At 34.5% G+C, this 24,306-nt stretch overlaps 1 protein-coding gene across 1 annotated transcript in view; it reads left to right on the top strand.

The window, feature by feature from the left end:
* Positions 1 to 14,512: 14,512 nt before the first annotated feature.
* The window catches only part of LOC129943986 (proton channel OtopLc), a 138,421-nt gene continuing 128,627 nt past the window's right edge, over positions 14,513 to 24,306 (top strand). The window contains exon 1 of the mRNA XM_056053093.1: positions 14,513 to 17,803. Coding sequence (XP_055909068.1) covers positions 16,581 to 17,803 — 1,223 coding nt within the window. The 5' untranslated portion in view covers positions 14,513 to 16,580. The remainder of the gene's footprint in view (positions 17,804 to 24,306) is intronic.

Genomic DNA, 24,306 nt, shown 5'->3' with positions numbered 1-24,306 from the left:
TTAAGCTATATACTTGGAAAGCGGACTACCAAAAATCTTGACAAATACACTCAATCACAGGCTAACTTTATAATAAATGTATGCTGTCATTATGGAGGAATCAAGGCTTTCAAAAAAAAACTACTTTCGCATGAGTTGCAGAATAAGGATTGGTGGCATGAAAGATGGCAATCTATTGGAAACGCTTGTGGGGAAAACTTGCATATTGATGAGAACAACCAACGTAATTTGAAAGACCAACTCTACCCCATTATTCAGAAAAACGAAGACTCTATTCGAGATGCCTTCATCGTTAAGCTCAGAATTCTGAAAGAAGAATCTTATACAGTCAGCTTAATTATAATCTAAACAAGTAAAACTACTTTCGCGACTCACTTAGCTATGATGAAATATCCGTGATATTCAAAGAAGGTGTGAGCTCATTTCCTTAAGTTGTAATCCTTATAATGGAAACTTAATTTAATTCTGTACGCTTTGCAACCTAAAATCGAAAGAAGATTGCTTTCATATTATAAGTATATGCCCAATATTCAAATCTAAAAGGCAAATTTCCTTTTTAAAACAATCATTAACCCGCCAATGGTGACCTACTGGTCTGTGAGACAGGGTGTGCGAAATGGGAGTAATTGTTTTTTTTTTTGTTGAATTTGAATTTGTGTATTGTGACAAAAGAGCTTCTGTTGATTTAATATCATTGTTTCATTGTCAAGGAGCATATATTTAAAAAAAACACTAAATATTAGTAACAAATTTCGAAAAATATTCAGTTGAAAAACACGGTCCGTGAAACCGGTGGCGGTGTCACCATTGATCAAAGTCAAATTTCCGTCACCAATGGTGGGTTAACTATGCAGGAAACTATCCAACTTCTAAACGAGTGTGACTGGAAAAGCCTATAAACAATTTCTTAAAAACAGTTTACAAATATAGGATGCTATTAGTATCAGAATACGTTTGATACTTTAGTTCTTTTTTTGTTGATTATTGAACATTTTATTAAATTTTTAAATAAACATTTATGAACTTGCCAACCAGCCTGACGGCTTAGCCATAGCTCTTAAATTCATAATATGTATTTTATTTTTAATATTGAAATGTAAATAAATGAATAACTTACTTACTAAGTTGTATTGGATGGTTTCAAGTCTGAAATTCATAAAATAAATAAATTCATAAACGATCTTTTGTCTGTCACTCCTAATCCATTAAACTGTTTCGCTGACGAGAGTACTTTCAGTTTTCCAGTTTTTAGATTCGAATCCCTGTCGATCGTATGTGGTAAGCTAATTAAATTCCGATCTGAACAGCACTGTCTAATTTGGAATGTTAAACCGTGTAAAATTGTATGCTTCAAAAAATCAATGCTGTCTCTTGTCGTTAAAGAGTATCCCATGACCGGAACTTTTTTTTACCGATATTTTTACAAACAGTGTTCTGTTAAATAAGATAGTAATACTCGTACTTCTAGGAATGCATAGCAGTTTAACCTTGAGCTCAATATAAGACGTACTATCAAGCAAAATGTGGAATGCTTTAACTAACTCCGTTTTCCCTTATCATTTTGATATTCAAAACCTTAAGACCTCTTAAATGCTTCCCTATTTTCGTAAATGCTGCAATAAATATGACCACTTTAGTGTCCGTTAATTATTAAAAAAAATTGAGGAAAAATTAAGGAATTGAATTCGAAATTATTATATTCCATGCAATAAATAGAAACTTTTAAAAAAACTTTGGTCAATTTGATAAAGTGGGTTTTGACTAAAAATGTCGGAACGAAAACAGCTTAGCCTATCTTTTTTGTTGTAAAATAAAACAAATTTGTATTTATTAAAAAGAGAAATACTTAAATCAAAAATCTTACAAAATTTACCATAGAATGAAATAATTTTGAAGTCAATACCTTGATCTATTGACTTGATATTCGAATTGAACATTAGATTTTAGTGTTTAGGAGAGAAATTGACTGCTGAATTGTTATTCAAAATTATCTGAATGTTGAATATAATATTTTTATAAGATGAAAGTATTATCAATTTTTTTACCAACTGCCTATTTATTCTAAAAATTGGCATCCGTAAATTTTACAAAATGTTGTTAGAAAAAAATTGGATCTTTTGTTTGGATGTAATTTGTATATTTTTGGAAAATTAAAAGGATTGAAACAAATTTTGTAATCTAATTGAATTTTGCCAAGATATTTAAAACGAATTGAAGTTGGTTTGATTTCGAATTTGACTAAGAGGGATGACGTGGATTAAATCAAATAAATAATAATCTAATTTTTAAAACATTAGAATATATACCTACATACGGGTTTATGAATAAAAATAAATCCAACCACAACATGTCATAGATAATATATTTAAAACAAAAAACCTCACACTCTTGGCTGTAGACAACATTTTAATTAAACTGATCAATTTCCTACCTACAACACAAAAAGGACTTCAGTGGGTACCTACATATGTACCTATACCCAATTAGAGAAACAAATGTGGCTATTCGTTGAGTTTTTTTTTCTAAAAAACAGTTAAGGCCCAACTATAATAGGCATAAGCAAACATAAGCTTATGTCAAAAACCCAACGATAATTCACTTAAGTTAGCGAAATTACTGCATAGCCATAATGCAATTTTGCTCAAGTATCTAAATGTCAGATTTTACTTATGCGGCGAGCGACTGGGATCGCTCTTGCTTAAGTGTGCTTAAGGGCATGTCGCATGCAAAAAAATTGATTGGTGCTTTGATCTTAGCTTTGTAGCGTTCACATTTTTTTAAATATTTAAACGAAATAAACGGGTTTTGATTGAAAATATATTGGGCTAAATATGTATAAAGGAATAAAAAATTTAAAAAAATTGTTTGTTCCTTAACAGCACTAGAATCACTAAAAAATCATTAAATTCAGGTAGTTACTTGCGAAAATCAATGGGGCAGTGTGTAAAATATAATTTTTTATTTTTTTTATATTTTTTTCCAAAAAACAATAAATTTTTATAAATAGTATCGATTTTCTTTTTTTTTTAATTTATTTATTTATTCCAAGAAAAATTGTAGAAAACTATGAAAAATAGGGCAAATTTGCATTGTGGCATAGGTGCAATATTTGATAAAACTTCCAAAGTATAACAGCTAGCTAAGTAAATTTAACTTTTTTTCAAATTCTAAATATATGTTCAGATATTTGCTTTTAAATTTTTTTTTAACAAATAGTTATAGTAACTTTTTTAGACAACAAATCCAAAATGCATTCTTTTTTTTCCAATATTTTTTGCGAATTCATGGGGCGAGCTGATTTTTATTTTTTTAGTTTTAATTTTTTTTTTAAAAAAAAGGACCATATATATTACTCTTACTATCGATTTTGAAAAAAAAAAATATTTGTCGCAACATAATTAAAAATGCATTTCAATATAACAACATTTGTGGTGCAATTGTGAGGGATTGGGAGTTTATATAATTGCAAAATATTTTTTTTATTTTTTTTTGGCATTTTGTTTATTCTATTTAAAAAAGTAAAAAGTTCTTGCGTCTACTGTTTATTTAATTTAATTTTTATAAAAGAGGTCTATTTTGCATTTTTTAACAACAAATTTCTTTGTAAACGCACACAATGAAGTTTCCAGTTCCCAAGAATGCCACTGCATCTCAGCGCTCAAGCAAGAGAATTCTTTGCAAAAGAATTGCGCCCGCCCATCCTCTCTTAGATTTTTTTTTGTTGTTGGACTCATGGCTCATTTAGTTTTTGTATTCTTTGTTTTGCTTGCGGTATACAATAACAGAAAATACAACAAAAAAAAAGACTTTTCTTAGAAATATTTTTTTTTCTAGTATGTGGTATGATGTAAGGTCATGGACTCGTGATTTGGGTGTTACGGAGTCAATCGTATACGCAGAATTTGATTTTTGGTTCAACTTTCGGCAAGTTTTGTGGTTGCACATTGTAGTGTAGGTATAAAAAAGGGTAAAGAGGTATTGTATTTATCGTGAATTCGCTGTCATATATTTTGTTTTCTTCATTTTTTTTGCGTACTATCACTCCTGGGTATTGCATTTTTTTAACTTCCCATATACGAAGTTATTATAATGGGTCCGATTTGTCAAATTGAAAATTTTGAACATTCAGTCAAATTTTGAACAAAATCAAATTGACAGTTTTTGTACAAAAAATTAAAAACCTAAAAAAAATTTAACAAAAGTTGGTAAAAATTGATTTTCACCTCAAATATCTTTTCAAAAATTTGAAATATTGGATTCAAACTAATTTTATCTTATATGAAATATTGTTTTCAACATTTGATAGAAATTTGAAGAAAATCTCATTGACAGTTTTTTTTACAAAAAATAAAACTCAAAAAAAAAAACAATACTAAAACTTGGTAAACATTTACTTTCGACTCAAATAGCTTTTCAAAAATTAAAAATATTGGCTTCAAAACTTTTTTTATTTCACAGAAAATATTGTTTTAGATATTTAGTGATTTTTATATAAAAATCCATCAGTCCGTTTTTTCATAAAAATAAAATCTACAAAAAATAAAACGCAAATTTGCTAAAAATTGATAGACAAACTTTTAAGCAAGACAAATCGACAGACGTGATGGGAAGTTATCAGTGTGCACAATCCTGTCAAACTATTTCAAAAAAGATGCTGGGATGTGACCTACACTTATAACTTCCCATCCCGTCTGTCAATTTGTCTTGCTTAAAAGTTTGTCTATATGTACTCGTATCAATTTTGAACAAATTTGCGTACTATTTTTTGTAGATTTTATTTTTTATGAAAAAACGGACTGTTGGATTTTTATATAAAAATGAAATGAAAAGAGTTTTGAATCGATATTCAATTTTTACCAACTTTGAGTAAAGTTTTTTAGATTTTTATTTTGTATAAAAAAAACTGTCAATTCAATTTTCTCAACATTGTTGATAACAATATTTCTTATAAGATAAAAAAAGTTTGATGCCTAAATTTCAACTTTTTGAAAAGATATTTGAATCGATATTCAATTTTTACCAATTTTTGTTAATTTTTTTCGGTTTTTAATTTTTTGTAAGCAAACTGTCAATTCGACTTTTCTCAAAATTTTATCAGATTTGAAAAACATTATTTTTCGTTGCACAAAATTGTTTTGGAGATGAAATCATATTTGAGTCGTAAAATTTGGTAGGTGACACATTTTTTTTTCAGTTTTTTGATTTATAAAAAAACCGTTAAATGGATTTTTTTCAAAAAATATACTTGGTTGATATCACGTTACAATATATTATATAAAATTTAATTCAAGTCTCTAGCGTTTTTGGTTCGTAAGATATTTAGGGTTATCTAAAATTTTCACCTTTTTTTTAAACTGCTATGGTAAAAAAAACACCTACGCAATTTTCTTGAGAGCCCTTTCTGCAGCTTTCTGCCTTATTATCTGTATAACAAAATTTATTTGAAGTCGATATCTCTTCTGGTTCTTGAGCTATGGACGACGAAAAAAACGTCGCGAAAGTTCGGACGTACGAACGTACGTACACACGCACGCACAGCCATGTTTCTAAAAACCTTTTATTTTGACTCTAGGGACCTTGAAACCTCGAGAAATGTCAAAATTTTTAATTTGACAAATCGGACCCATTACAATAATTTCCAATGGGAAGTAAAAAAATATTAAAATAAAATAGGTATTTTCAATAATTAGAAAATGTCGACCAAAAAAAGAAATTCAAGAAAAAAACATCTCCTTCGATAGCAAAATACCCACTTGCTTTATAAAATTCGAACCATATGCAAAAGACAACAACAAATCTACCTAACTAGACATACCAAAAAAAACCGGTTTATCATGCAACGTTGTTCTGTTTCTTATTTCTTTGATTGGCTGCTTGTGCGGAAATATATCCCTCGCTCTGAGAGACAAAAAAGATCAAGAGGCAAATATAGAGTAATTGGAAATTCAAATTTTGAATTTGATAATGAAGAGAGTAAAGATCTTTCACTAATACATTCAAATTCATTTACATGAGTTCTGAGTTCGCTTCTGCGGGAGACATACCCTTAAGTTAACGAAACTGAGAAAAATTGAACGAAACGGAGCTAGACTCCATTATGTTCACTCGTATTGAGATTCTTTGTATTCGCACGTTTACTTATGCGCGCATATGCTAGCTTATGCCTATTATAGTTGGGCCTTTAGGCGAAATTAAAAGTTAACTACCTACCTACCCTTTTTATGTCAAGGACAAAAAGTGAGACCGATTTGACCACACCAAAAGCTTTCCCATGTATTTATTGGTATCCCTATACCTATGTATGTACGTATTTCCCAAATTCGAATCCTTTACTATAAAATGTTGTTTGAAAAACATGATGTGTATTTGTATTTGCCGCCTGTTTGTAAAACTTATCAGTTGACCACTACTCTTTACATTCTAGTTCAAAAACCGCTAAAATTCAACTTTAAACTCGTAAACTGAGGATTTATCTCTTGGAATTTCCGCCACTTGCCGCTTCACACTTTGGCTTTGCTTTTTAGTTGATGACGAGATACTCTCGACGATGTTTCATTTTTGGGTACTTTGAAAAGTTCCTTTTTTGAAAGTTAAGGGACCGAAGTATCTACACTGGACCAGTGTGATTAAATTTTGTCCACACCCTATATATCTAAAGTGTAATAATGTAACCAACGCAACAATACAGACCTCATACATCCCTCTTCTTCCCTTAGTTCTCTTCATAAAGCGAGAGTGTTTTTGTGTTTTTATTTTATGAAAACATATTAATGATTCCATTTATCTTGTTAGAAAGGAAGTATTCACTACTCCTACAAAAACAACATACATAATGTTATATGTATCCTTATACACATTATAGTATACATGTTTATATTTTTATAGCTGTAACAGTAACCAAGGATAATCCTTTATCCTTCATGTTTTTTGATGAACAAAAATGCACTCCTCTCCAGACCTCTCTGTGATTGTTGATAAAAGAAACAAAGCTTAGCTAGTACTCATCTTTTTCCTCATCGAGATAAAATCGAACTTTGAGAGAGTATATGGGTGGGTCGGAGTCGGAGCTCGGAGTCAGAGCCAACAGGATTGTGAATCAGATTTGTTTATAACTTGCTTGGAATGAAAGACTGGAATGTTGTGTACATGAAATCTAAAAGCTCTATCTTCCAGGTGAATTTTATTAGGGAAACATGTTTCCATTGATTGAATAGTGATGCCACTTTAAATTGTTTTTCAAATCGAAGTTCTAGGCGTGTTTTATTTGTCTGTTAATTTCGTTTGATATTTTGAAGTTGTTGTCAAAACTTACATTTAATTTGGATTTACCTGATTTATATATAGCTAATGTTTTCATGACTTAAGAAAGGATCTATGACTTAAGAAAGAAATCTATCTTGAAAACCAGCACATCAAAGGAGGCGGTTTTACTCACTAATGCAAACACCTATTACGGGACCGTGGAGCTGGATTTTTAAAACTCGAAAATGACGGCAATCACTTACTTACTTATTCCACAGTTGTTTTTTTTTAAACCTAAGGGTTTGAAAAATATAGTTCGCTTCTATAAAACTTTTATTATTAAGAAAACAATTAAATATGCAATTTCAAAAGGAGTTCAAAAAACTGTTTATTTATTTAAACTAGTCCATACATTTAATTTTTTTTGTATGTACAGCCGATGACGTTTATACTAGAATTAATACTTGGGTTGTGCTGTTTTCGATCTTAATGGGTGAACACAAGTATTAAATGTCACATTGGTAGAAAAAAAAACGTATTTGACAAAATCCTTTTCGAAATTACATATTATATTGGAATTTGAATGTTTGCCTAAATTGTTAGTTGAGGAGTTTCTGTTGATGAAGTTTATCTGTCCCTTTATTTATTCTTTGTCAGTCGGGAAAATGTACCTTAATTCTGTAGAATGACTTCAACAGCGGTGTTTTACTCTCAAATATCAACAGTTTCTAACATTCTTGACTTCATAGTGGCATTACGCCAGAGTTGGACAAAACTTCGATTACAATAACTCTTAATTGAAATTTCCATATACCTTTTCAATAAAACTTAAGACTACAAAAAAGAACTGGAACTTAAATGTTATTAAAAGCAAAAGTTATTACGAGTACAAAGTATAATAATTTATTACACAAAAATGTAATAAAATATTATTTTCATCAATTAGGTACGTTGTGAGCCAATTTACTAGTATTCGCCCAAGGCCAATTCCTAAAATGTCGTAAAGGCCAAAATTGTTCGCTTTAAAACCAAAAATCGCCAAAATAACCCACAGCGATTGTCGTAACGTCCAAATAAGTTTTAATTAAAAAAACGACCAAATTCTTAGTTGTCATTTTGCTCAAAAGAATTTGGAATTTGGGTTTTATGATATAGGGGTTGGGCTTAGAGACATTTGATTCGGGAATTACTACGATTATGTTTTCTATCGTTTCGTATGCCTTATTACCCAACGACATAAAACCCAATTCATAAAATGAAATAAAAAAATAAATAATTAGGTGGCGCAGTAGTCCGTTGAGAACTGGGGCCTAGTAATTTACAACTCTCAACCATTCCTGTGTGCGAGTTCTGCTGTCAGGGATAGAGGGGACCTACAGTTTTAAGCCGAAACCGAACGGCTAACTTGAGAAAGCACTTTCCATGACAAGAATTACTCTTGGAGAATTTGTTAATTCCTCGCAAGAGGCAGTACCCGTGAAAGAAACTTTAGATGGCATAGGCAGGGATCGAACCCAATACCTCTGGTATGATAGTCCAAAATGAAATAAAACCAAAAAAAAAAAACAATGTGGCAAAAATATCACTAAGAAAACGTTGAAAAGCGAATAAGATTTTCGATGGTTAGGCTTTTTGACCTTTTTTCAAATATACTGTTTTGCAAATATACTTCTTACGCTTTCTTGACTTCCGAGTTTTTCGTAATAATTTTTGTGTTTGGTCGATAAAATTTTAAATTGAAATTGGCGGAGTGCTCAAATGGTAAACATGTTCATTCAAGAGGACACAAGCGTCCACAGGTTTTTCTTAAAACAAACCTCTGTCTATCAACTCCTACTCTCACCTCCCCGTGGTGAACATCGGGTGCCTAGTACCTCAACTGGAGATTGGGTTCCAACCCCAGTGGAAAGTTGTTGGGGGCAGCAAACGAGAGAGGTGGGGAGAGGTGTTTCTACTAAGGCACCTCTCCTCATCCAGACGGCAGCGGAGGAATTCCCGAGATGGAATCAACGGTGGCGTCTACAGTTCCAGTAAGGTTGAACTACTTAGTGAACACCTTATAGGGCTTCTTCTTATTCGGAGCCCAGGCCTGTAAGGAGCGGTTTTATCCGGCTCCCCATCCTTGGAGTTATACTTAGGATCTGGCCCTCCAGGTTGGAGGTTGTGCGTCGGGGTGACTTCCTGGCCAAGTAAAAGCTTTCATAGTTGCGAAGCACCAACAAGCCTCGGATACGGACGGATTTATTGTTGACAACCAACGAAAACAAATAAAGGACAACGAACTTCGGATATGCACGTGGAATGTTAGGTCCTTTAGCAGACCACGTGCGGCCGAAGAATTAGCGGAGGCCCTAGAACGATATAAAGCAGATATCACCGCCATCCAGGAAATACGATGGGATGGGCCTGGCAAAAAGAGGATGAAAAACTGCGATATTTACTATGGTGACCGCTACCACGAAAACCAACAGCGCTTATTTGGATGCGGCTTCGTCATTGGAGCCAGACTTGGGCAAGAAGTCTTGAGCTATAGGTGCATCAATGAGCGCCTCATGACCATACGCATCAAGGTTGAATTCGGCAACATTAGCCTGATACGCGCGCACGACCCCACAGAAGAGAAAGACGACAACACCAAAGATATGTTCTTCGAGCTCCTAGACAAAACATATGAGCAATGCCCTAGCTACGATATTAAAATAGTCCTGGGCGATTTTAATGCCAAGCTAGGAAGGGAAGACATCTTTGGTGGAAGAACAGCCTGCGCGACAACACTTTCGACAATGGATTCAGGCTCATAGATTTTGCTGCGGGGCGAAACGTCATGGTAGCCAGTACGCGTTTTCCACACCTCAACATCTACAAAGGAACTTGGACCTCTCCAGATCAATCTACCGTCAACCAGATTGACCATATTGCGATCGACGCCAGACACGCTTCCAGCATTATGGATGTACGAACTTTCCGAGGAGCTAACATCGACTCGGAATACTACCTCGTTGTAGCCAAGGTAGAACATCGGATTTCCAGACCCAAGGCAAAACAGGGAGGTGCTGGGAGAAGGTACAACGTCGAACTGCTACAATCGCCAGAGATCGCCAGACCATTTTCCAGACGAGTTACAAGTAACCTCTCTCGAAGTTCTCTGCCAGCAACACAATGTATCGAAAACCAATGGCAACATTGCCAAGATGCAATCAGAGAAGCCGCCTCTGATGTGCTGGGTTTCAAACAGCTACCAACAAGGAACCCCTGGTTTGATGAGGAATGTCAGCAGGCAAATGCAGCCAAACAATAGGCACGCAAAACTTCGCTGCATTAAAGGACGAGAGCTGCTCGTGAGCTCTATGGGCAGAAGAGGCGAGAGGAACGCCGACTTCTCAAAAGGAAAAAGAGAGGGTATGAGAAGCGTGCGGTCGAAGATGTTCAGAGGTATAAAAGCAGGAATGAGGTTCGAAAGTTTTATGAACAGGTGAAATAAAATTCACAGGTACATAAACCTGGAACCGAAGGCTGCAAAGACGAAAGTGAAAACATCATAGTGGAACCGCAGTCAATGCTGATGATATGGAAGGACCACTTCTTCATACTGTATAACGGCGACGACGAACTGAATTCCACTGTCAGGCAGGATGATCCATTCAACATACACGACGAAAGCCAACAATCCCGTCCTCCCGACTTAGACGACGTAACCATTGCCATATCTAAGCTGAAGTCTACTGGAGCGGATGGCTTGAATGCCGAGCTCTTTAAAGCAGCTGGAGATAAGTTGGTTAGCATGCACCAACTTATCTGTAAGATATGGTCAGAAGAAAGCATGCCCGATGAAAGGAACCCCCAACTATAGAGGAATCAGTCTACCTAACATCGCCTATAAAATTATCTCTGCCGTAATATGTGAACGTCTAAAACCCATCGCCACCAACCTGATTGGTCCTTATCAGTGTGGTTTTAGACCAGGAAGTCCACAATTGATCAAATATTCACATTACGGCAGATCCTGGAAAAAACTCAAGAACACCAAATCGACACCCACCATCTTTTCATCGATTTCAAGGCCACATATGACAGCATCTACAGGGATGAGCTGTATAGAGCCATGTCTAGTTTTGGCATCCCTGACAAACTCGTCCGTTTGTGCAGGATGACCATGGAGAAATCACGCTGCTCCATAAAGGTTGGAAACAACTTAACAGAACCTTTCGATGTCAAAAAAGGTTTTAGTGAAGGTGATGCGCTGCCATGCGATTTTTTTAACACCGTGCTTGAAAGAATAGTGCAGTGATCACACGTCAAAACTAGAGGCACTATCTTTCAAAAGTCTGTCCAATTACTGGCATATGCTGATGACATTGACATAATCGGAAGAACTCAGCGTGATGTCAATGGGGCTTTTGTGAGTATTGACATTGAGGCAGAGGCGGCAAAAATGGGTTTAACGGTTAATGAGGCAAAACAAAGTACATGCTGTCGTCTAGAAAGGACATACAACACCGACGTTTTGGTCAAAACGTCACCATCGACAGATGTAACTTTGAGGTAGTCAAGGACTTCGTCTACCTAGGCTCTGCTGTAAACGCAGAAAACAACAGCCAGCGCTGAGATCAAACGCAGAATAACTCTTGCTAACCGCTGTTTCTTTGGACTAAGATAGCAATTGAATGGTAAAGTCCTCTCTTGAGGGACCAAAGTGTTGCTATATAAGACCCTTATCATCCCCGTCCTGCTATACGGTGCAGAAGCATGGACCATGACAAAAGCGGATGAAAGCACCTTGGGTCGCTTCGAGAGAAAAGTTCTTCGTGTGATCTACGATCCCGTATGCATCGAAGGGGAGTGGAGGAGAAGATGGAACGACGAACTGTACGGGCTGTACAGCGACGTAGACTTAGCCAGAAGAGTAAAAGTCCAACGACTAAGATGGCTGGGTCACGTAGAGCTCATGGAAAGCAATGCTCTGGCCCGGAAAGTCTTCGAATCCGCACCCACAGGACAGCGCAGTAGAGGAAGACTGCGGATCAGGTGGCGTGCACAACTGGAAGGTGACCTCACCCAACTTGGAGCGCGAAACTGGAGACATCTAGCTAGGGACCGAGCTAGATGGAGAAGTTTGTTTGGTGAGGCCCTAGTTCACACAGGACTGTAGCGCCACCTTAAGTAAGTAAGTAACACACCGCTCTAATCGTACAACAACAAAATTGTAATAAAATTGTTTTTAGCGCTATGACATTTTTGATTTGGGCGAAAAGACTAAAGCCTAGTACGCTGCTGATGCGTAACGAAATTTTTCGGTGGTCTCCAAGTGTAGAGCGAAATTAAAACGAAAACCACAACGGAAAAATATTTGTGTAGAGTTCTGTCAGCTGTGGAAAACAAAATACAAAAACACCGAAAGTCACGAGTAAACAATTTTCAATTTTGATTTGTAAACAATTTTTTCCAATAAATAAATTAAACGTCAAAATTTCGCAAGCAATTAATATACCGGGCAATTAAATTGAGAACGAAAAGAGTGGAGAATTGTACTAAAAAATCTAGTACAGCTATCCACTAAAATGACACATTTCGTTGTTCAGCAGCGTACTGAAAAACGAAAAGCACAGCGAAATTTTTCGTTTATGATTTCGTCATGTCATTTTTGTGGGAAATTTCGTTTCGCATCAGCAGCGTACTAGGCTTTAACGACGATATTACAAATTAATTTCCTGAAATGCTAAGTTATTTTATGTGTGTTGTTTTCAATTGATATTTTATTTTATTTGACTTGCAAATATTAAGTATTTTCCAATTTAAATTTGTATTTTAAGTTATCCAACAGTTTTGGCAATAATTAAATTATATTATATTAAAATATATTACATTGTTTTATTTTATTAGTAAAATAAGTAAGTTTTCTGCTCTCTTTTATTTATTGAGAATAAAAACATATTTAAAATTACAACCAAGAAATCAATTACTTTAACTTTAATTTAAAAGTCCTTTCCTTTAAGAAGTTGAACAAACCAATCACAATTTTCAATTACATGTAATTAAGTGTTTTTTTTTCAATTACAATTACAAGTAGGAAATTGAAATATATATTTTTCATAAACAATTACAAGTTATTATAATATATATTTTTAAATACAATCATATTGATAATTATAATGGAAAAAAGGTCAATTACTAGTTATTTGTAATAAAGTTGAAACTAATTGCAAAAAGTAGTTATTATAATTCAACCTATGTTTTGTTTTGTTAACCAATGAAAATTAAGCTGTGTTTTGGCTTTTATTCAAACATAAATTCTATTAACTAATAGACTAATGTTAAAATCTATTTTGTTAAACTTACATTATATGTAGGATTTAAGGTATTACAATGTGCAACAACCGAAAACGCTGCTTTTAAATTGTTTACCTTTTAGGTTTCTAACGAAAACAAATCATTAAAAATACCTGCATGAAAATGAAGATACAATAAATATTAAGACTTATGTTTTCAAGTAAACAAATAACAACTATATAAAAATGACTCAACATTTTTGTTTACTGAAACTTAATATTAAACAACACCATGATGTTTTAGGCAAGGACGAAATAAAATATACAACTTAAACCCTCTGGTACCTGGGATTTATAGCTTCAGGTACTTTGAATTTTAAGGAATATTATTGTCGAATGAGTGGCAAAACAATTGTTTGTTTTCATAACAAAGTAGACAACCTGCATTATCCCTGTTTATGATGTTTTGGTCGAGGCTTACAAAGGGGTCAACATTAAAATGCGAGATACTTAGCTGGACATTCGTTTATACCTTTCATTGGCATAAAAAGTCTCATAAGATCTCGGTTCCACGTCGTAAGTTATGGACCGCCAAAATTAACGAAAACTGCTATTTCGTTGTTATCTCATGGTGTTGACACTTTTACCAAAATTGTCAAGCATACAATTTGCTTAAATGTTTGTCACTTTTCTGATACGCTGAATAGTTTCTCTGTTTCGCAGATAGAGAACAAAAAGACTGCAGCAGTCTAAACTTATTTCCTTAAAAATTATAAACTTTTAACTAGTTGTCCAATCCACCGAAAAGACCAGCATTTCATAATCATATAAGTGGTTTCTATTGTCAAAAACAAGAATGGTTATTACATGATTTCGAACCCGCGAATAGTAGGGATACTCAAAAATAAATTACTAATTAATTAATTAATTAATTACAATCCATTTTTCTGCAACTACAGCCACATCTATTACCTATTCAAATTATCAAGCACTTATTTAGTGTGTGGAAATTCTCATAAGTTCTTACACTTTATTTGACACTATATGAATTTTGAGGAAACTTTGAGTTTAAAGCATTCATATTTTTGGAGTTTTAATTTTAACTACCTGCTTAGATTTAGATAGTCTCAGAGAGCTTTAGAGGTTGGAAAAGGTAATATCTCTAAAATCTTACTTGATAAAGTAACTTAAAAATCAGGTTTGAATTACGGATATCAAAAACCATTTTAAATCTAATTTAATTGACAAAACCAAAACCTTATCGACCAGAATAGACATCGCTTGGATAAAAAAACTATCTTCACTTACGCATTTTGAAGAAAAAGTACTATTTTATACTATAGAAATTGAGAAATTCACTAAAAAAAACAGTTTTCGTGGACACGAGGTTTTATGAGACTTTTTACACAATGTTTGAAAGAACACCAAAAGGATCCATCATAACTTCACAGAAGATATTCATGAAAATACACACTGAGCTATAGGTAGAAATAACTTTTTGGTTAAATACATTATTAATATTCTATTTGGCATCCCTATACCATAATAGCATCAAAATTCACATCCCCCCATATAAACACCAAATGAATCATTCAGAGAGGTATAAATCACTCTTTATCTGAAGTTAAAATGAACACGGTCGCTAAGCAACACACAATACACAACCCCACACCCACAAAATATACCAAATACACATTTCCTGTGTTCATTCTTAACGGGCGCCCAACATTACTTCCATACTTTTAAGGGTTGATGCCTGGAAATCCACACACACACACACATACACACGTACATAAATACATTCACTTCATTGGAATTTACTCAATGAATGGAATCACCACGACAACATGACCGAAAAGTAGCGGTCTAGCTGCGCGAATAAAAAGAAATAAATAAATTCCGCCACTATCATTTTCCACAAACGACATTTTAATAGTAACTCTCCCACACACAGACACCCACAAACACACTCACGATGAAAACAAGTGTATCCGAAAGAGATTCTTTTCTGGGATGCCGATAGCACCACACCACATCACCATACCGCTCACCTCAACGCATCCTCATAACGCGCGCCGATCTGAAAACAAACCATCATAACATTCCATTTCCATCGACTACGTCTGGTTCAGTCAGTTCAGGCGTAGTATCCGTAAGATACATTTCAAACTGTTCGAGAGATTCAATTTCGTACGTACTGAAAAAAAGCGCACAATCAACACACATCATAACACAGCGAAATTGCAGCAAATTGTATGTACAATGTACATTCCACGAGAGAAGGGTGCAAATTTGTCGTCGTCGTACTCTCGTGAGTCGTGATATTCCTCTAGGACGCTTTTACACACCGTACACCGAACTTCGGATTTGAAATTCTGCATGTGAACGTGAAGCACAGCCAGCAGCAAGCCGCTACTGAACGCTATTCCTCGGGCGAGTGTTGTCGCAGAAGGTTCGTCGCCATCGCCATCGCCAGACAGTGATATCTATCTATGTTCAAACCGAGTTCTTAAAGATACAATATTAGTGTTGGGTGCTCTTTAAATAAAAATTCTAAATCATATAAAAATTAATAAGTTATTAAAAAGAAATTCTAAAGTGCAACGCATTAAAGCTTCCTTTCTCCCAACCATCCCCCCGCCCTACAGCTCGGTCCGTTTTTGAGTTCTTAAATTTGGGGGTTGGAAAAAATAGGAAAAAAAAACAGGAAAACCAAATTGAAAGACGAAGTAGAGTTTTTGCACCAAATTTTCGGTAAACTTCGTCGCAGGAATCCTATCTACTCCTGTGTGTGTGTGTATTATTGTGTCTGTGTTTTATTTTTATTTTCTTATTTATGTAGCGTATCCAAACCCCGAGCGTTTCTGTCTTTTTGATATGATTACAATGAATGTGATGAAAAATTGTGTCGTGTCGTCGTCGAGAGCTTGATGTGACATAAAAATATGAATGTGACAAAGAAAAAACCATTAAGAATTTAAATTAAAATAAATTTACTACAACAACCACCAAGGTGTTCAATTTTGTTTAAGAAAATAAACAAAAAAAAAACTAAATCAATCTTTAATAATCATGGATAGCTCTCCCGATCTTTCTTTAAAGCTCCGCCGCGGCTCGAGTGATTCACGGGATTCATTTTATATGGATTTTGCTCAAGGAATTGACTCTGATATTGAGGAAGTGGATACGACCGTAATTGCACGGCCACCGGCACCTCCACCTCCACCCCCTCAAACCCTACCCACTACGACTCCTTCTCAGCCACCGCCTCCACCAGCCATGGAAATACCAATTGCGTCTAGTACTCAAGTAACGATTTCAAATTTTTCGGGGTCTTCACATCCCTTACCCACACTTCCCGAAGTCCCGTCGCCACACTATAGAACTGGACCGTCCGATGTGGACCTGCAAACTGACACCGAGGGCGATGACGAGGACGAGGATGATGACGACGATAGGGATCGAGCAGTGATGCCACCACCATTGCCACCACTTCCTCCCAATATGCACTATGTCCTCGATTCGGAGGAGACTACGCCTTCTTCGTCATCTCCCTCACCACCACCAACTCCACCGCCATGTGCACCACTATCTATAGTTCCTCCACCACCACCTCCATTGCCTCCGCTGCCAATGTCGCCTGCAGGTTCGCCTCCGCCTCCAATGTCACTAATGGGACATCAGGAGCAGCCACATCCGCCAGATGGCAGAAGCAGCAGCAGCAGCAGTGGCAACGGTCCAACAACAACAGCAGTAACAACAACACCACCACCAGCATTCAATGATGTCGAAGATCCCAAAGTGGAAGCCCCCGAATTAGATGAAACAGACGCTGACGAAGAAGAAGAAGCGGAAGCAGACGATGAAGCCGATGAAGTAGACGACGACGATGATGTTAACGAAGACGACGTTGATGATTTGGAGCAACAGAGTGGCGCTGCTGGTGCTGCTGCCATGAATGGAATACAGGAGTATCCTCTGCAAGCAGATGAAACACAAAGCATTGACGGAGGAAACAATGATGATTCGTCTACGACAATTACCACACCAGCGAGTAATGGATTCTCGACTTCGTTACCCCTCACTCCGGCCGCTAGCAGTAACATGACCGTGGCTACGGACTTAACAGGAATTGAATCGGAACCAGTAATTATTGTGCCAACACACCAGCACCCGCAATCGCAAACGCACCCTCACCCGCACCGAACCATGCCAATACCAGTTCCAGGACCGACTGTTCCAAAATCAGCTACTCCGCACATCATTCAGCCCAAGTCGTTATCACTTCGGGAAAGGTAAGTTCGAGTTCGTTACTCTTCTTGATATTTAAGACCCATATACAAGGTACAATTTGTAGTTTAAGTTTGTTAACAAAAGATAGTTCGCTGAACTCGCATAGACCACGACAACGACCACGAGCATGACTCTTTGCTAATTGGTCCACATGAAATATTAAACTTTCCACCATCAGGCAAACGTTAGCTAGAAGCTAGGGGGTTGTTAAATAAGGAAGTCCTGTTAGTTTCTATTCTCAGAACTCACATTCAATCATCAAATATTAATGTGACGGTACTAACCTAGTATTCTCGAGTAGGTTCATTTGAATATCATTCTTGTGCCGCCACCGCCATCGCTAGCGCTACCTCTACCGCGCTCTTGCTTCCCACCGCCCACCACCGCACCTCACTGGGTTACCTCTATTCTATACCATCACTATAGCCATCATAACGAACCAAACCAAACCCAACAGCCATTGTTAGAAATGGGTAAATGTGGTTATGATGGGTCTATTTGGAGAAGACTGACCTAAATTGTGCAACAAACGTTGAATGCACTTTGAAAAGAAAGAACTTTCAAGTTGATAGCAGCCGCGAGGCTTGCAAAAAAATTAATATCCTTTGTTGTTCGTTGCGGGTATAGGCGAGTGTAGTACAGGAACAGGACTATTGAATATGAAAAACTTTTCTTTGGAGTTAAAACTTTCTAGAGACTTGCGGTTTTCATATACATTTATGTACATATATCTATTATGTATGAACATACAAATCAAATTTATACACATGCACTTATTTACATACAAATCTATGTATAGGAAAAATGTAATTACGTATTCACTTGTAGTTTTGTTCGATTTATTTATGGTTCAATGAGGATTATAATTATAGATTACAAAACTTAAACCGTTTTAAAATTGGTGGGAATAGTTTACAAGGATGTTCTTTGGAAAAACAAAGGATTGCACTTTTTAACCTGCTTTCAATTTAATTTTACGCTTTAATGCTTATTTTGTGTAACGGATTTTAATTAATTTATTGAACATGAAATGAACACGGAACTACTACAAATCTCATATTGAAAAATAAGAAACAAAATCTTTATGCTTATAAAACATCAACAATTAATTTAGAAAAATTCACACATACATTTTGATCTATTTTAGTTAAACTTTTGTAAGAACTGATGTTTGAAAGTAAAACAACTAAAGATGAAGCACATGATTTTTAAAATTTGAATAAAAAAGTACGTGTTCGCAAAGAATTAAAATTGTTTTTGTAAGGGCGTTAATTTTTGTAAAAAATACAAACAAAAATATTTTCTAAAGTATTAACAAAAATATTTGGGTTTTTTTTGTATTAACTTCCCAAAGGAAGTTATTGTAAACGGTCTGATATGTCAAATTGAAAGATTTGACATTTCTCGACGTTTCAAGGTCCCTAGAGTCTAAATAATATAAATATTCATGTTTAGTGTTAATTTTGTTTTGTATTTTGTGCGTGTGTTAGGTGTGTGTACTTTCTGAAAATTCTGAAGTGTAAAAATAAAATTTCTAGAAAGATGCGTGCGTGTTTGTTGTACGTTCGTAGTTTTACAAATCATTCTGTGCTCTTATTGTTTTTCGTGGAAAACTATTTTTATATTTTAGTTGAAAACCAACTTTAACCAAATTTTAGTAGCATTTTTTTGAAATTTTTTATTTCGTATAAAAGCATTACAGCTATGATTTTCTTAGAACATTACCTTAATGTTAGTAACAAAATTTTGCATACAATGAAATAGTTTTATTCAATACCTTTATTCATGGTGGTATTTTTTGTAGATTATTGTTTCTTATACAAAAAAAAACAAAAGTTTAATTTTTCTTAACATTTCACCAGATGTTAAAACAATATTTCATATAAGATCAAATTAGTTTAAAGATCATAACAAATATTTTTGACTTGTAAAACATTCAAGATGACAAATATTTTGCAATTTTCAATTTATAAGGAAACGTCATTTCATTATCATTTCGAATATTTTAAGAACAACAAATTACTATGCTAATTTTAAAAATATTTAAAAAAAATGGAATTCACGTTTTTTTTTGCAATAAAATTAAAAAAAAAAACCTGGTAAAAATGTATTTTCTACTCAAGCATCTTAAGAACAAATAACGATATTGAATCAAAACTTTTTTATCTTAAACAAAATGTTATTTATAATATTTGAAGAGCTATGAATAATTCCAAATGAATTTTTTGTTATAAAAAAATAAACAAAAGCTTTAAACAAAAATACTTAAAAGTACTACAAATTAAATTTTACAATTTAAATCTTGAAAATACGGATTTGACTTTAAAGTTGTGTTATCCCACAGAAATATTGTTGTGAAGATTTTGTGACATGTAAGGACAGTATTTTTTACTTACTTACTTACTTAAGGTGGCGCTACAGTCCGGGGCGGACCTGGGCCTCAACCAAAAAGCGTCTCCAGCCAGCTCGGTCCCTAGCTAGCTGTCTCCAGTTTCGCACGCCAAGTTGGTTGAGGTCCTCTCCCACCTGGGTGCGCCACCTGAGTCGCGGTCTTCCTCTATTGCGCCGTCCCTCGGGATTGGATTCGAAGACCTTCCTGGCTGGAGCGTTGATGTCCATCCGCTCTACATGACCTAGCCATCTAAGCCGTTGGACTTTGATTCTGCTAACTAGGTCAGTGTCGCTGTACAGCCCGTACAGCTCGTCGTTATATCTTCTCCTCCATTCTCCATCTATGCGTACGGGACCAAAAATCACCCAAAGAATTTTTCTCTCGAAGCATCCTAAGACGCTCTCATCTTTCTTTGACAGGGTCCAGGCCTCAGCGCCATAAATGAGAACCGGGATGATGAGTGTCTTATAGATGGTGATTTTACATGCTCGAGAGAGGACTTTACTTCTCAATTGCCTTCTAAGTCCAAAGAAGCAGCGATTTGCAAGAGTTATTCTTCGTTTGATTTCAGCGCTGGTGTCGTTGTCTGCTTTAATAGCGGTGCCTAGGTAGACAAAGTCCTTAACTACCTCAAAGTTAAAGCTGTTTAGTATAAAGTTGGAATTATGTGTAAAATACATTATTTACGAGAGTTTTTGGAAGAATCGATTCTTTTGAGGTAATTTTCACCCACTTTTTGACACAATATATTCGGCAGTACCTCAGCCATAACTTGAAAAAGTTTGGTTGTTAAGTGCTCAAGAGTTTAAAGTCTATCTGCATAAACACGGTCCTTAGAGTAGCCTCGCAAAAAATAAGCGGTTTCAAATTGCATGATCTTAGTGGCCAATTGGTATTGACACGACGAGAAATTACGTCTCTGGCAATAAAGCCATATTCATTTGAGTTGTGTGACATGTGGCATGTGGCGCCGTCTTGTTAAACCACATTTTCTATAAGTCGTATTCTTCAAAAGCAGGCAAAACTTCGGTTATCATATGAACGTAAAGTTCGGAATTGAAAAGAAATAAGGTCCAATAAATCCTTAGGAGCAAAGAGCCACCGAACAGTGACTTTTTAAGGATGTAATAGCCTCTCTTCAATTACTGAAAGATTTCGGAACCCCAGGTATAGATCCAAATGCAAAACAAGCCATAATGTGCCGTAAGGCAGTCCTACTACCAGACTTGTGGCTGTGGCAGAATCACCATTTCGGTAGTAGGTTTAGCAATTTGTATGCGTTGTGCGATAGTTAAGCGATCCATTTTCGTAAATGTAAGATTTTCATCTGTAAACAAAATGGTTTAACAACTTAGTTTGACAGATGTCGAATTCCAGCGCTATACTTTTGAAACCGCCAATGGAAGTTATTGTAATTGGTTCGATTTGTCAAATTAAAAATGTTGACATTTATCGACGTTTCAAGGTCCCTAGAGTCGAAATAAAAGATTTTTAGAAAGACGATTTAGACGAGAAAGTTCTCGACGATTTTTTCGTCATCTATAAATCAAGAACCAGCGGAGATATCGACATCAAATAAATTTTGTTATACAGATAATAAGGCAGAAAGATGCAGAAAGGGCTCTCAAAGAAATTGCGTGGGACTTTTTTTACCATAGCAGTTTAAAAAAAAACGTAAAAATGTCGGTTAACGCGTTACGCTAATAAAAATAACGTGATACAAAACCAGTATATTTTTGGAAAGAAATACAATCAACGGTTTTTTTATAAAACGAAAAAAAACTGAACACAAAATTTGTAACCTCGAAAATTTTACGGATACAAAATAATTTCATCTCCAAAACAATTTTGTGCAACAACGAAAAAAAACACTTCTTACATCTAGTAAAATTTTGAGAAAAATAAAATAGACAGTTTTTTTTATAAAAATAAAAACATTACTCAATGTTGGTAAAAATTGAATTTCGACTCAAATATCTTTTCAAAAACTTGAGATTATGGCTTCCAACTAATTTTAACTTATAAGAAATATTGTATTCAACATTCGGCAAAGTTTTGAGAAAAATGGAATTGACAGTTTAAAAAAAAATTAAAAACCTAACCAAAAAATTAATAAAATTTGTTAAAAATAGATTTTCGACTCAAAAATCTTTTTTAAACTTTAAGCTTTTGTATTTAAACTACTTTCATTTCTTGAAAAATACTGTAGTCAAAATTCAGTAAAATTTTGAGAAAAATCGAATAGACAGTTTTTTTACAAAAACTAAAAACCTAAAAAAAACATTACTCAAAGTTGGTAAAACTTGAATTTCAACTTAAATATCAAAAATTTGAAATTATGTTTTCCAACTTATTTTATTTTATAAGAAATATTGTTTTCAACATTCAATTGAAAAATTCAATTTACGAAAAAAAAACTTTAAAGAAAATTTAACAAAAGTTAATAAAAATTGACTTTCGACACAAATATCTTTTCAAAAATTTGAGATTATAGCTTCCAACTTATTTTATCTTATTTTCAACATACGGACAAATTTTGAGAAAAATCGAATAAAAAAAATTAATTAAAGTTGGTAAAAATTGATTTTCGACTCAAATATCTTTTCAAAACCTTGAGATAGTGGCTTTACACTTCTTTTATCTTCATTCATCCAATTTGTAAAAATTTAAGAAAAGCTATTAAAATTGGCAAACATTTGTTTTCGACTAAAAATCTTTTTAACAAAACTAGATTTTCAAACTAAAGAAATAGTCTTTATATAAAAAATATTGTTGAAATTGTAATTTTAGAAATAGGAATAATTCAACTGACAACTTATTTATCCCAAGGCGAAAACCTACATACTTTTAAGCAAGACAAATCGACAGACGGGATGGGAAGTTATCAATGTGGGTCGCATCCCAGCCTCTTTTATTTAATAATGTTTAGATCATTATGTGTACGGCAGCCATTGAAGAAAGTGCTTATTTTAATCCTCTGTCGAAGCGTTTATTTGTAACCCAATGCACAGGCGCGTTATCATGTTGGTAAAGGCCAAGTTTATGGTTAAACAAATGTTTTGAGTATTAAGAAAACATTTCCTTCTACGCATAGGAATACATTTTGATGTAACGAGCTCAAACTCTACTCTTCCATAATATCTCACAGCTCTCTTTATCACAACACTTTCTTTACGGCTATGATAATACCATTATTTTTCCAGTATACTGGAGTTTTAAGAAACTCTAATCTGGAATCCACTCTGGGGTGGAATCGGCTAAGGTGATAGTTGACTATCATTTTCATGTCGTCTGTGTTAAATAATTCAACTCAATTCAATTCGATTGAACAATTTCAGATTCAAATAGCCAAAATTCATTGTTGCCTTGATGAAATTTTAAATCGATTCTTATAAAATATCTAAATAAAAGTATCCAAATAGCTGTGTTTGAATACAATTCTTACTTCTCTTGCTTTTTTCGAATGTCGTAAGCTTTGTCGTTCACAGGAATGTGTTTTTCCAATCGTTTATGTAAGCGTCTGGTAGATCTATTCAGAACAAACATATTTGTTTGAAAATGACTATCACATTTTTTTGTGACAGCTTTTTATAGGTATCAATTTGACTATCACCTTACGTAGATCAAATTCGATCATTTTGATTGTCATTTATCAACAATCACCTTATCTTTCTTAAGTTTAATTTGTTTGACATTTTTCGATTTTTTGATAACTCTGAAAACTGTTGAATGACTTGCGCAAATTTTGTTTTGTTTTTATTTTTGTCACTAAATCAGAAAAATCTGCTGCACACTTTAAAACTGCAAGTCTTCAAGCTGCTGCTAATTTTCACCTCCGTTCATAGTTTTTCTGTGCTAATCTTTTTATTTTAAGTAATAATAGAAACCATTACAACTCCTGAAAATTTTATCAGCTATTGCAGGCCCGGTTAGGTCCTCGTCTCTAAGCAAATCGATGTTAGCTTTTTGAACACTGCTGAAGCAATTTTTTTGAGATTTTAGATAGTAATTGAATTTCACCAAAAGTACTGAATGGAAAAAACTTCTACTATGATAGATTTTACATTTTTGCGAACACAAAACCCACAGATTTATTTGGATAATTTTTTGAAG

Source organism: Eupeodes corollae, chromosome 2, assembly GCF_945859685.1.
Source record: "Eupeodes corollae chromosome 2, idEupCoro1.1, whole genome shotgun sequence".
NCBI classification, from domain to species: Eukaryota; Metazoa; Arthropoda; class Insecta; order Diptera; family Syrphidae; genus Eupeodes; species Eupeodes corollae.
The sequence above is the reverse complement of the archived record's forward strand: the minus strand, read 5'-3'. Positions and strand labels throughout refer to the sequence as shown.